The sequence below is a fragment of the Nanorana parkeri genome, unplaced genomic scaffold (genome assembly GCF_000935625.1).
Source record: "Nanorana parkeri isolate BGI_ZX_2015 unplaced genomic scaffold, ASM93562v1 scaffold38, whole genome shotgun sequence".
NCBI lineage: Eukaryota > Metazoa > Chordata > Amphibia > Anura > Dicroglossidae > Nanorana > Nanorana parkeri.
Genome location: NW_017306306.1, coordinates 1,352,535 through 1,367,243, shown reverse-complemented (window position 1 = coordinate 1,367,243; position 14,709 = coordinate 1,352,535). Strand labels below are relative to the sequence as shown.

The 14,709-nt window shown below is 42.8% G+C and overlaps 1 protein-coding gene across 2 annotated transcripts in view; it reads left to right on the top strand.

Moving 5' to 3' along the window:
• The window catches only part of LMAN1 (lectin, mannose binding 1), a 35,189-nt gene that overhangs the window by 11,251 nt on the left and 9,229 nt on the right, over window positions 1-14,709 (top strand). Inside the window, exons 3-10 of one of the 2 annotated variants that reach the window (XM_018570410.1) lie at window positions 637-744; window positions 7,417-7,478; window positions 9,671-9,770; window positions 9,857-9,980; window positions 10,149-10,207; window positions 11,265-11,397; window positions 11,872-12,058; window positions 13,809-13,886. In XM_018570410.1, the coding sequence (XP_018425912.1) occupies window positions 637-744; window positions 7,417-7,478; window positions 9,671-9,770; window positions 9,857-9,980; window positions 10,149-10,207; window positions 11,265-11,397; window positions 11,872-12,058; window positions 13,809-13,886 (851 nt within the window). Of the gene's footprint in view, window positions 1-636; window positions 745-7,416; window positions 7,479-9,670; window positions 9,771-9,856; window positions 9,981-10,148; window positions 10,208-11,264; window positions 11,398-11,871; window positions 12,060-13,808; window positions 13,887-14,709 lie in introns of both variants that reach the window. The other variant, XM_018570403.1, reaches the window with a different exon arrangement.

The window sequence follows — 14,709 nt, the reverse complement described above, 5'->3', positions numbered from 1 at the left end:
CGCTGCAGCTGGCACCCAGCAAGAAGGAGAGACAACTACTGCCCCCCATATTCCTCCGCTGTTCCCCCGTGCCCCCACTTCTGCCAGGAGTAGAAAGCCGGTGTCAAGTCTCCCATCCAACGGCTGGGAGAAATATTTCAAATTGCAATAGCCAATAGCAGACTCGCTGCTGCACCTGCCCACTGCCTTCTCTAAATCAGCAGAGGAGGTCCTTTCTCCTTTAGTTCCCTCCTCTTTTGACTGACAGCAGGCAGTGGGCAGGTGTAATTGCCAGCCTGCTGTTTATTAATTTAAAATGGCCAATAGCCTCCTGGATATTGCTCCCAGTCACTGCCTGTGGTGTGTACATTCAGTTGCCATTCCCCATCTAAAACTATTATAGTGGAAAGGTGACACTAGAGGAAAAATGCTAAAACCCCATCTCCGGGTATATTAAAAAAAAAGGGGGGGGGGCTACCCCCGCACTGCCAAGGTTAACTGCTTGTCCTTCTCTACAAGCAGTTAACCTTGGCAGTCCTACATAATTTGCAATGATTTGGGCCCCCAGCTGATGAAATGTGTGTGGATCTTTTCTGTAAGCAAAGTGTGGACTTTCTTTTGATAATCTGTTGTCTTATATATTTTGTGTGTGTGCAGGCTATATGGTACACAGCAACGCAGGGTCTGGAAGGCGAAGTATACGGGTCTGCTGACTCCTGGAATGGCGTGGGGATTTTCTTTGATTCCTTTGACAACGATGGAAAGGTTTGTTTGCTCTGCTTGTTGCACTTTGGTATATTCATACCGCGTTCCAGGCTACACAAGGGACAAAGCTTGTTTACATAATGGCTGAAAGGTTGCTTTAGACCAATTTACATCTCTTATGTCTGCAAGAAAGGAGTTATCAGCAGCTTAATATGGCGTACAATTAGTTGATCTAGTTCTTTGCTTTCACTTAAATTTCACTCAGCGTGATGGCGGAAGTGACTCTGTTATACAGACAGTGAATAGACATCAGTAGCTTTGAGTGGCACTGCATACCGACCTTCACACATTTTCTACATTAAAGCATACAGACTGTACTTATGTTGGAATTCAATCTTTCAGAAGCTATGTGAGAAATGAAGCTATTTTACAGACACTCTGCTTTTGTGTACAACATTTTTCCCTCAGCAATAAGGGACGATTATGCTGTTTGTAAACACTTAAGTTACTTAAATATACATTTTCCATTTGAATTCAGTGTGTAAATTAGGTTATCTGCTATAGTTAATCATTTTTTTTCATTCCTTGTTCGTATCTTTGTTATTTCTATTAGCAATGAAGGTGAATCATCCAAGTGATGTATGTGGGGATTGTACAGCTATCTGATTTGCAGCTCGGTGAATGACGAATATCTGCATGTAGAATGTAGCTGTCTTCAGTTCGATGCAGTAACTGTGGGCATATAGAAGACATGGTGTTTGTTTTCATTGCAGTTTAAAATGTTTCTAAATGCATATTTAATCTACTTAGGCAAAAAGAATCCTGTTGTGGAGTACAATATTGGGGGTATTGCACAGAGCTACAGAAAGCTTGGGGATGCTCATTTCAGATTATTGCAAATGTGAACAGTGTGGCCTTGCTGGATCACCAGCATGAGGAAGGAGGTCCTGATTCCCCTATATAGATCTTTAGTTATCCCTAGAGGGATCACCAGCAGGAGGAAGGAGGTCCTGATTCCCCTATATAGACCTTTAGTTATCAGTAGAGGGATCACCAGCATGATGAAGGAGGTCCTGATACCTCTATATAGCCCTTTAGTTATCACTAGAGGGATCACCAGCAGGAGGAAGGAGGTCCTGATTTCTCTATATAGATCTTTTAGTTATCACTGGATGGATCACCAGCAGGAGGGGCCTGCACACTTTAGACATGTGCGATTCATTTCATTACAAATGGAAATTTCAGAGATTCGGATGTATCCAAATTCCGAATTACAGAAATAACGGATGCAAATGAATTTCGAAGGATTTAGGTCTGGTAGGAGTTTTAAGGGGGAACCCAAGCCCCAAAAATGGGGGGGAAACGTGGGGGTACCCCCTAACATTCCTACCAGACCCTTGATCCGAGCACTGGCCCGGCAGGGCAAAAAAGGGGTGGGATGATCGGGATAAGGGTGTCCCCATGCCGATGGGGGACAAGGGCCCCTTCCCCACAACCCTGACCCGGTGCTCTCCCGATTGCCATTCGGGTCTGTGAGCTGAGATGTCCTAATACTTTTCATATGACACCTCGGTTCACAGACCCGAATGGCATTCGGGAGCTCCCGAATGCTATGCAGTATTTGACAGCTGAGAATGTCAAATGGGTGGAGCGAAACGTGACAGTACGGCTCGCTCCGCCCACCTATTTAGCTTCGGGCATGAAAGTCATTTTGCGGCGAGTCTTCATCAGGTTCGGACGATCATCGTGCAGCGGGACATTTTTTTTATTTCGGCGGGCGTCGTGCATCATGATTGACGCTGGGTTACATCGATGGAGCTATTACCTTCTTTTTTTTATTTTTTTATTGAAGGAATAGTAAAAAATTTACTCAAAGGATTTTTTCTAAAAGTGTGGTTTATTTACTTTGAATTTTAACCCTTTAGTTCCTCTTACTCATTCACAAGGCAAGGCATCTGGGTGCCCCTTAATTAAAGGGTACCCCGATGCAAATAAGCCCCCCCTGCCCTTGTCCCCCTTGGCATGGGGACACCCTCCCTATGCCAAGGGCACGCCGTGGCCTGGTAAGGCGCAAGGGGAGGGGCGCTCGATTGTGTTTGTGTGTCCCGTTCCCTGCCGGGCCTGTGCTTGGATCAAGGGTCTGGTAGAAATGTTAGGGGGGACCCTATGTTTTTCCCATTTTTGGGGGGCTGGGGTTCCCCCTTAAAATTCCTAACAGACCTAAAGGGTCTGGTATGAATTGGTTGGGAACCTCACACTTTTTTTTTTCCTCTTCTGCACACTAAAAAAAAGTTATTTTTCCTTGTCACTTTGCTGCAACGAAATTTCGCCCAGACTACCGCTAACGAATTTCGTCCGAATCCCGAAACGAATTGACTTTTGTGCGTGCTGTGTGTTTGTTTAATTTACTTGTGTGATGTGTGTTTTTATTGAGTGTATACATGTTTGACTATGTATGTTTCCCTATTTTGCCTAAGTCGGTGATGCTGAATGTTTTTTTTTAAACACAATACCAAACTTATTTTTAGTATTGGCACTTTGACATCAATACATTTGATTTTGTGTTGCAGTTTGGGAACACATTAGCCGTCACTGGTCTAGGACGTGTTCTAGTAATCCCTCTTCCTCCTCTCTGAGAGCTGCTTACACTGCTGCCGTGTATATAAAACATATTTAATCATTCCGTGCTGAATAGAAGGCCAGTAAGCCATCACGGGTTCAGGGTGAAGCAGAATTAAAGTTATACAACCTGTAATTAAAATTGCTTTACCTAGCCACTGTGATCACAAAGAGGTAGAACTGGTCTGGGAACTCCTTTTTCATACACGGCCTAATACAGTCCCAGAGATAATCCTAATAGAAACCTAAAGAGAACACACCACTAAGCTCTCAAACCATACAGGTGACTTTTAGTAGCTCAGTCATGTTATTGACCATTCGAACTCCAGAACTTGTTTTATTTTACAGCTATAAGCCTCCTAATTACACTCTAACATTGTTATCCCTTAGATGCAGAAGTGAGGTTTGTGTGTGGTGTCTGTGTGTGTGTCCTTGTCCATTGTATGTGTAATATACATACATACATACATACATACATACATACATACATACATACAGTCTAAGGTCTGTGAGTCATCACATCCTATACACAGTGTATAGGACGCGAGGATGCCGAGGGACACGCTATCGCTGCAGCAGGGGAGACAGGCAGGCTGAAGGGAGCACGGTAACAGCTGGCCAGCTGCGACATTCAGGCGAGTATTTTCTTGTTGCACCTAGACATAAATGAGCACTTAACTCTTGCAGTCCGGGATTACAATAGTTTGTGCAGAGTTCTTCAAGTACAATGCGGACCAATAGCCCTGCATTGTACACGAGGAGGGCTAGGACCCATCCACAACTTAGAGCATAGGAGCGATGAAGCAAAGAGTAAAGTAGGTATTACAACTTGTTCCTCTACTTTAGACTTAACAGGCAATTAACCCTTGTGGTGGTGTTGGGGGGTCCCATGACAAGGGTTTGTTTCTGCTTATCCTAGAATCCAGCTCTAATAAAGAGTCTGCATACGATATGAACAGTTTGGCACTGGTAGCATTTAGTATGTCCCTACTTAACACATCCAAGTTCAACCTGGAGCCATTTGCTTCAGCAGATGGAAACTCTTAACGGGCCTTCAAGCTCATTTTGCTGCTTATTTTAACTTAGTTGTGTTTGTTTTATCACGAGCTGTTCTTCTCATAAGTATATTTTGTTTGCACACAAATATTTTTTCTGAATTTGTATCTCATTCCATAAATTATTTTATTACCCCCTAAAACACCTTTTTCTGCACTCCTCCTCAATAGACACCATGGAACCTCACACTTCATGCCCACCAGAAGGTGGCAGTGTTTTAAAGTGCATCTAAAGGTCAAAATAAGTCCAAAATTAATTTACTATGTGATGCACGAGACTTGTAAAGTAAAGAAATAACTTCCTTTACTTCCCCTGAGTCGAGCACATTCTCGTTTGTGTCTCACACACTCACTCACTCCTAGACATTGCAGCTCACAATGGGAGGGTTTCAGCAGCAGAGGCAGAGCTGTCAATCCAGAAAGCAGTGGGCTGGACTGGGTGTGGTCAGGTGCTACAGGCTTGTGGATCAGCCATGACAATGCTGATAGCCACGCCCCCTGCAACATCTTCTCTCCCCCCCCTGTAGTGGTAGCAGGCACAGCCTACATGAGAGTGACAACTTTGCTCTGAATTCAGGAGCAGTGCAGCATTGTTGCCTCCCTATCACAGAAAGCTGTTTTAGGTGGACATCATTGGCAGATCTCTATAGGTTGAACTCGATGGACACGTGTCTCTTTTCAACCTAACTATGTAACTATGCAGATCAAGAGGCATTTGTTGGACTTAAGTGCTGAAGAGCAAATTTTAACTGCCAGGCCATAGTTCTTCAGTATAAAAACATCTAGTAAATAAGCAAATTTTGCAGTAAAACCCTTTAAATAATTGAGAACAAGATTTTAAATGTATAACATGAGGCAAATAACACATTGGGGTCTATTCACGAAGCAGCCGAGGGATCTAGCCGTAGCTTCGGCCAGCTTCGGCCCCAGGACCCCTTTGGTTCGGTAGAACCGAAGGGGTGCTGTACGGGCTATTCACTATAGCCCGTACAGCTCCCGAACGTAGCCGAGCGACTCAGTCGAGCCGAAGGTAGGTGGGGGGTTTGGCCACCGGCAGGGGCCGCCCCTAGGCTGTAATTGGTCTTTAGTTTTTTTGTGCCTAGCGTCCTTCTCCTGCAGGTGGCGATATTACCCTACAGTACATGATCTCCGATCTGTTCCCTGTGTCCTTCAATGAACGGAGAGAAAAGGATTTTACGGTGAGTACCAAAATCCTATTTTTTTTTTACGGCAGCAGAACCGCCGGACAATATAAAACAGTTGGGCGGAGCTAGCTGTCACTGCTAACTGCGCACAACCGTTTTCTATTTATTTATTTTTTACTATTTTTCTGTTCAGCTCGGTCCCTCTGAGGGACTGAGCTGAACAGCCGAGCTGAATGCCGCTCAGCTGCATTTGGCTATTCACTCACTGCTGTTCGGCATCTATGAGAATAGGCCGAACAGCAGTGAGTAGCCTGCCGGAGGTTTGGCTCAGCCGATCCAGATTTTGGATCGGCTGAGTCGAACTTCTGCACTTCAGGTCGGCCGAATATGCTGAGCATGTTTGGCCGACCCGAAGCCATGTGAAGCAAGCCGATGTACGGCTGATTTCAGCCGATAGACGGCTGAAATCAGCCGTACCAGCCTGAAGTGAATAGCCGAACAGTGTTCGGCTCACTTCACTTGGGGTTGGTTGTTCACTCGGCTGCCCTCTGGCAGCTTAGTGAATAGACCCCATTGTGATGAAAATATTACATGCAATAATACGCTTTAACCCCTTCATGACTGAGCTTGTTTTTAGTTTCTGTTCGTAAATGACTGCCACACTTTTGACATTTTTGCTGTGTGATTCTTCCACGTCAGTAATATACTTTCTTACAAAGTGCACCCACACATATTATATATTGTTTTTTAGAGGACAGATAGGGCTACATATTTATATCACATATGTGCGTCTAACGCCTCACTTAGGACAAATAAAATATAAAAAAAGAGGAAAAAACCGTTTAAAAAAAACACTTTTTTCCCAGTTTTGATTTGTAGTATTTTTTTTACAAAACCAGCACAGCTAAAAAAATGCAATAAATACATTCATTTATTTGTCCCTTATTTTATTTTATTTTTTACACATTTTTTTATTTTTTTTACACTTTTCACAATTTTTTTTTTTTTTTACACTTTTCACTTTTTTTTTTAACTTAAAAATGTTATTTTATTTATTTAATTATATCAAGCAGATTTTGTGAATTAATCTCACTGTTACTGCATGATAAATTAATAAATTTTTGGTTATTATCAGGCTGCTTCAAACTTCAGAACAGCCGATAATAAGTTAGTGACACTGATCCTGCAGCAGTTCAGGATTCAGCTGTTACTAAATGTTTTCTGATTGTTGCAACAACGATCAGCAAACAAACATTCTTCTTCCAGGAATAGATACATTGTAGGAATAGACACATTTTGTATCTATTCATGAAAGAAAAAAAAAAAAGCCAGTATAGCTTGAGAGAGATATCTCTCGATCTATACGAGCTGTCAGAATGCCGGCAAAAGCCGGCATCTGTGTCCGCTTTGCTTTGACTCTCAGACACCCGATATTAAGGTATCGGGTGTCTGAAAAAGGTTAACCCTTTCATTAATGAATGCCTCTGTAGTAAGGGCAGCCATTAATGAATGTTAAAAGCTGATTCTCAGCGATTAACAGCCCTCTAAAGCAGCAAATAACTCGTCACGTACAGTGTACGTGACAAGTCATTTGGTCCCTTTGTGGCTGGACGTACAGTGTACGTCTCCCGTCACGAAGGGGTTAATGACCCTCTTGTGTGTTGATGATTACCTTTTGTATCACATGCCCCACCTAATAGATTGTAAGCTTTCACGAGCAGGGCCCTCCTAACCCTATTGTAATGAAATTGTATTGTCCCTGTACTGTCGCCCTCGGTGTTGTAAGGCGATGCACAAACTTTTGGCGCTATATAAATCCTGTATTATATCATTATAATAATGACTGCATGGCCTAGTTTGTCCATGACAACATGGAAATATCAAACATTTATTGTGTTTATTTTTTGTTGTAGAAAAACAATCCGATGATTTTGGTTGTGGGCAATAATGGAAAGCTCATTTATGATCATCAAAAGTAAGTTTGTATGTTTTTCTCTCGTCTTTCACCTTGAAAAGTAATGCTTGTGTAGTAACTTTAAAGGGCAGATCGACTCTGAATGTTTTTTACCCACCAAAGCCTTTTCTTGTGTTTGTGTGATTACATCACCCACAGTGCTTTTGGTATGCCTAGACTTATTTAGTTTATTAGTGGAAAGTGACATTTACTTTTTTTTCTCTCAAAATTATGGGGGGGAATTCATCAAAATCTGGAGCAGCTGTGCATGGCAGCCAATCGGCTTCTCTCTTCAGGCTGTTCAGTTAAGATTTGAAAATGAAAGAGAGAAGCTGATTGGTTGCTGTGCACAGCTGATCCAGTTTTCATAAATTCCCCTCTATGTTTTGATAACACTCTGCTCCATTAAGACAAATGTAAACCCAAGAACACAAATGTAACATATTGCAGCTTACCATTCCTTGATGTTTTGGCTGCATTCGTTTTTCTGTTTTCAGCCTTTTAACCCTACCAGTACCACACTTCCTGTCCAAGGCCGCTCTCCTTTTGACTTTACAGACATTTCCCCCTCCCCTTATCTTAACATAGGGGGAGGTGTTCTTTAGTTCACAAAAGAGAACTGGAAAGGCTGATGACAATGTTTCAGATTCCAGTTCATTGCACAGGAAGTCAAAGGACACTGAAGGGAGTTTATCAATCTGGAGCAGCTGTGCATGGCAGCCAATCAGCTTCTCTCTTTCATTTTCAAATCTTAACTGAGCACCCTGAAGATTGAAGCTGATTGGTTTCCATGCACAGCTGCTCCAGATTTTGTCTGCTCCAGTTTGGATAAATTCCCCCCACTGTCTTTCTGCATGCATTTGTTCTGTGCTCGCAGAAAATGTACTTGGCCTGAAAATAGAAAACAGTCCAAAGATATGTAAAGAAACAGTTGCTTAGCACAGAGACTATAGTACTGCAAGGTCTGCAATGTCACCCTCTTCATGCTCCGATACCTTTCCCAACACCAGAACGTTCCGGTCAGAGGGAGATTTCCTCTGACCGGCAGTGCCGCAAGAGAACATGGAGCCGGCTTCCTGGCCAATCAGGAAGCCACGTGGTGGGTAATGACTCGCCTCCCGGCTTCCTGATTGCCGGGGAGGCTGGCTCGATGCTAGCGGAAGTATCAGTATTCTGTATCGGCATTCTGTATCGGCAAGTACCGAAATATAGAAATCTGTACTTGTACTCGATACCTAAAAATCGGTATTGATGCATCCCTAGTTGTCAATATTCCGTCTGCACTGAATTGTGCATAGTCAGAGAAAAATAAGTCCTTACTCACTGTGACAGTGCCTTGTTCTCACCACAATGCAAAATCTAATGCAGGGGTAGGCAAATTACAACCCTCCAGCCGTGGTACAACTACAAATCCCATTAGGCTTTGCTTTGTGACAGCCACAGCCATTACTCCCAGAAGCAGATGCATGATGAGATTTGTAGTTTCACCACAGCTGAAGGGCCGGAGTTTGCCTTCCCCCTGCTCTAAGGCATGGAATCCTGTGTATGTTGTTGCAGAGGCTGAGAGGTTGAGAAACAGGTAAAGTTTTTAGTAAAATCGTCCTAAGTTTACACCAGCCAGAACTTGGAGAAGATAAGTGAAATCTCCCCAATAGAGATAGACAACAAAAACATTCTCGCTTCAGCATAATTATTGGATGTCACAGCATTGCAAATCAATGGATGCCTCTTAATAGGAACCAGACGAAATTCTTGCAGTGGGTGGCCCTGCAGGCATGACAAGAGCTGACCACTTTATCTACTTGTGCCAAAGATGCCGGCTATAAACTTCCCGCCGCACAGTGGCTACAGTTACTGTTCATGTATTCTGACGGTGGCTGGTGCCAGCTGTCAGAATACAATACAGTTTATCGAGGATCGGGAAATTGGTTTGATGTTCTGCCCGCAGCCTAAAAGAATAAAAATCCATTAGTGTCGGACCACCCTAAAGCAAAAGTATTGGAAGAAAGTGATATACTTTTCCTAATACTTTGAGCCGATGGGGGACACTGCAGCTGTCACATGGCAGGTCTATGTGACCCAATAAAGAAGTAAAGCCAAAAATAGATTTTGCTTTACTTCTCTCTTAAAACACTTGGTCAAGTTTCCTCCTTTGCCATATCAATATGTGCTTGGAAATGGTAGTATCAATATGTGCTTGCATGTCTTTGCAGTGATGGAGCTTCACAAGCACTGTCCTCTTGTCAGAGAGATTTCCGAAACAAGCCGTATCCAGTCCGTGCGAAGATCGTCTACTATAAGAAGACTTTATCAGTGAGTATTTCTGCTCGTGGCTTCTGGTATTAATAGAACATCTTTATCTATTTCATGAACACTTTCTTTCCATGCCGCTAATCTAGGTAATGATTAACAACGGCTTTACACCGGACAAGGACGACTATGAGTTCTGTGCCAAAGTGGACAATATGATCCTGCCCCAGCAAGGCTTCTTTGGGATATCTGCAGCCACAGGAGGCCTGGCAGGTCGGTCATATGTCATTATACTTGCTCTGTCCTCTTGGACACACAAATGCATTTTCATGTGAACACATTCATTTAGGGCTTATGACTTTAGATTGGAAGTGTTGTTTTGATATAGATATTCGTCATATGTAACTTTTTTGTAAAACATTTTTTTTTCTTTTCTATTAGATGATCATGATGTGCTGTCTTTTCTGACTTTCCAGCTAACTGAACCCGGCAAAGATGAAGTGAGTTGTTTTTTTTTTGACTAACAGAAATATTGCTATGACATGTTTTTACCAGAAAACCAGATAGATGCATGTCACAGTTATCAGGGAGGGTTTCGGATGGTGACAGCAGTGTGTACTGTGTGTTGGTATATCTACTGGGAGAGCATGTGAACGGAGCGTTGTTGGAGGTGGTAACCAGCTCATGACAGGATCGCCAGGTTTTATTTTGGCAATTAATGAAAGCTGCAGATTTTAAAAACTTGGAAATGACTTTTTGAAGAGATTCATGTTTTGGTTTACAAATACTTTAATAATTTTTATGTATCCTATTTATTGAAAAATGCCCCCTCTGCCCCTGTTTACAGCAGAAACATAAGACTGACCACTCTCTATGGCAAAATTGTGAAAGCTGACCACCTTATCACTCTGTGTGTATTGTGTTTAATTGCACACTTCCATGCTGTCCATTGTAATATACAGCTCTCAAACACAACAGTACATGTGTCTCACTGTTTCCTGTCCTTGCACCTTCTGCTTTTGGTGCCTTGTTATTAAATGGAATGAACAGTCACAATAGATGTTTGTAGAACCACCAATGCCACTAAAATAACATGGACCAGAAGCAGCTTGGCAGTACCACTGTGTTCCCTTTACAGTTTTCAGAGAGCTGTTTATTAGAAAGGACAGCATGGCAGGAAGTGTGATTACCTATATCACCCTTAGGCATGGTTCCCACCTGGGAACGTGGGAAAATTGCCCTACACCCAAAGAAGTACAGGAGCTTCTTTGGAGCGTATTTTCCGCGCGTATCCATTAGGATACAGCCGGATAGCGCTCGTAATCGTGCGTTTGTCGCGCATTTCTTTTACTGCAAATCGCTGTAAAAACGGGTGGCAAACGCCCATATTCCGTACGCCCAGGTGTGAACCCAGCCTTACTCCATAAAATAAATCCTGGGGCTCTACTTAAATAACAATGTACACAGTGAAATGTGGGGACTTCCAGTGAAGCCAGTCGCTGTTTCTGTGGCATGTGCATTTTATATGGGAACCTGAAATGGGATGTTATTTTTCAGCCTCCAGCAGACACGGAAATCACAAAGGAAGAAAAGGACAAGTACCAAGAGGAGTTTGACAACTTCCAGCAAGAACTTGATAAGAGGAAAGACGAATTTCAGAAAGACCACCCAGAGCTTAAAGAACATCCAGGCATGTATTTCTCCCACACACATCAGCTTCACCAGCATACAGCTAATCCTGAGAAGCACTTACTGCACTTCTTCACTATACAATCACATGCAGTCGTATTCTGTTCTGTATTATAGGCTAGAGCCATGCAACAGCTATTGTCGCCATTATACCCCAATACCCGGTGCTGTAGATACCAAGATTTATCTCCTTTATCAGATATCAAGTGACAAGTGCCTTGGCATTGGTCACATGACACAGCATCAGAGGAAGATCATATATCATTATAGATGCGCTGTAGTAATACAATTTTTTTCCTAGGAATTGTAGAATGTTCAAGTTCCAGCTTTGTTTCTTAGTGCAGATTGTAAATTTGAAGCAGGCGTGTGACTCCACCAGTTTCCATTCTTTTACACTAAAGCAAACCCCCTAAAATTATACCGTGCCCAGGTCATACTGCGATCATGTTTGACTTTGCTTTTACTCTTTCTATAGTGGATGATATGTACGAGTCAGTCAATGAACGGGAACTTAGGCAGATCTTTGAAGGCCAGAACCGTATTCACCTTGAGATTAAGCAGCTGAACCGACAGCTTGATATGATCCTGGACGAACAACGGAGATATGTGAATGCAGTCAGTGAAACCATTGCTAAGACTGGAGGAGGAAACGAGGCCCAACAGGTACATCTTTTGGATACTGAAGTTCTGGAATATTTATATTCAGATATGGCCATTGTGTCTTCTGACAATTTGCTTATTAAATTGACCCTTGAATTGGCCCAAAATGTGCCTGCGGTAACATCAGTTCTGAGTAGCAGCACCATGTGGTGCCTGCAAATACCTGTGAGTCTTCCAAATTGGTCCCTGTGTAGCCCCTTGATTCTTAGTCTTAGGACCTTGAGATACAGCTCCATCCCTTCCTATATTATGCCTTGCCCCTGTCATTTCTCTGTCAAATACTAGAACCTTAATGGGCAGTAGAAGCTTTGACATTTGAGGGTTGCATGATAGGGAGTGGGACTTCTGCTACTAAGGGTGATGTTTAAAGAACAATTAAAGAAGTTCTCCAGGAAAACGTATTAACCCTTGCAGTGAGGCTAGCCCCGCACCGCAAAGGTTACGTTCTCGTTTGTGTCTGGTGCTAAAATAGGTGCTAAATAACAAAGTTATACTCATCCGAAGCTCCGAGCCGGCCGGCTGTCTCCCCCTCCCTGCAGTATTGGAATCTTGCTCAGCGTCTATACGCTGTGCACAGAAATCATCAAACATGTTCGCTTACAGGGCCTTAGATGGCTGCAGAGGAGGGGGATAGACATCGGAAGGACCGGCCTAAAGGTGCCCATACATCTTGTGATTATCGTTCGAAAAACGACCACGATCGGGTTTTCGTACGATAATCAACCAGTTGGAGGGAAGTGAACGATCATAATTTCTCTACAACTGGCCGAATTTCCTCGATTGGTCAGTCTGGAGAACTTTTTTCGAATCGTATGAAAATCGATGGATTAGTGGCATTTTCGTATGAAAAAATCGTAACATGAACACTGCACAATCGATAATACGAAATCATCTGCACTCCATATAACGTACAGACCTTGGATGAGAGTTTGGTGCTTGAAGTGACAACACGGATGGTGCCGTGTCAGATAGTCCATAATCGAAGTCACCAGCACTCAATGATGTGTGCAAGAAGTAAAGCGACATAGGTCACTGTAGCCCAGAAGAAGGGAACCTGCGTGGCCCCGAAACTTTGGCTGTTTGACGCTTGTGATAAAAAGTGCTTTACTTCATGCACACCATCGAGTGCTGGTGACTTCTATTATGAACACTACACATGCGCAAACGAAAATCCATTCTGTCGATCGACGAGATTCGCCATTTAGTATTGCTAACTAACGATAATCGAAATCTACATTAGTCTGTACCTGATGACGAAATAAATCGAATGATAATGGTAAGATGTATGGCCAGCTTTAGAAGATGCCGGCTCTTCGCTTCAAGCGAGTATAAATTTGTTTTTGTTTTTTTAACCTAGGTACAAATGAGCAGTTAACACTTAGAGGGCGGCGGTATCCCGCTGCCGGGGTTATGAAAAATAATTCCTGGCGTTTTTCTTAAATCTTATCTTGGGGAGAAGCAAAAACTCTGTGCTCCTCAGTGCCAAGGATCAAAGGGGCTACACAGGGATTGAGTTCTGACACAAGTCTTTGCAGGCAGTATAGTGCTGCTGCACTAGAGCACAATTGTTATCATAGGCGCTTTTAGGCCGGCCGGCCGTCAGTCAGCATCACTTTAACTGATTCAATTGTGACCAGTTTTGTTCATGTGCATTGAATGAATTTGCTTTTCTACTTCTGCTAATATTTACCTTTACATATTGATAGAGACTCTGTAATTGAATAATGGCTTTTAATGTTTAAAATTTTTCTTTTCTCAGACCTCCCAGCAGGAATTAGACACTCTCCTTAAGGGACAGAGGGAAGTGCTGAAGCATGTCAATGACATGAGGTAAGAGACCTTACAATGTAGTGGTCACCCAAAATACAAGTCAACCAGCTAGGACACACATTATTATTATTATACAGGATTTACACTGGCATACATGTGCCGTATTTAGGGAAGAGTTACTGCTCTGACTCGTTCAGGGATGCACCGATACCATTTTTTCTAGACCGTGTATGAGTACTGATACTAGAAAATTCAAAAATGGCTTGGCCAGCTGATTTGAAAAATGTTCCGGAGGGCTTGGCAGCGAAAGGGTTAAGTACTCACTGATGCCAATTACCAATACTTTTTTTTTGTGTGTGTCATGTGACAGTTTTTTAAAAACAATACTGATTTTAGGCCAGTGATGATTTAATGATTTTAGTACAGTGACTTGTTGGACCTAGGTAGTTCTGCCACTGACTTCAAGCTGTAGAGGGATTACAAATCCCTCCTGCATAGTGTATTTATGGGATTTGTAGTCCTCTATAGCTGATATTCTGCATTGCTGTATAATGTATTGCTGGGATTTGTAGTCCTCTTATTATAGTAATACCATCCGCTATAGGGGACTACAAATCCCAGCAATACATTATACAGCAATGCAGAATAGTATATGAATTTGCTACATACTCTGTGCTGCCGCTATGCTCTGTCTTGGGTGGAGGGTCTAAGGAGGGGGAGATGTGCGGGTGGCGGAAGCAGTGTCAGAAGGCGCTACGGGGTCCTCAGCAAACGCTGGACCTCAGGCAGCTGAGTCCATTTGAAAATTTAAAGTGCCAGTGTCTGTTTTTAGTATCTGGGCATTTTTGTGTGTGTGTGTGTGTGTGTATATGTATGTATATAT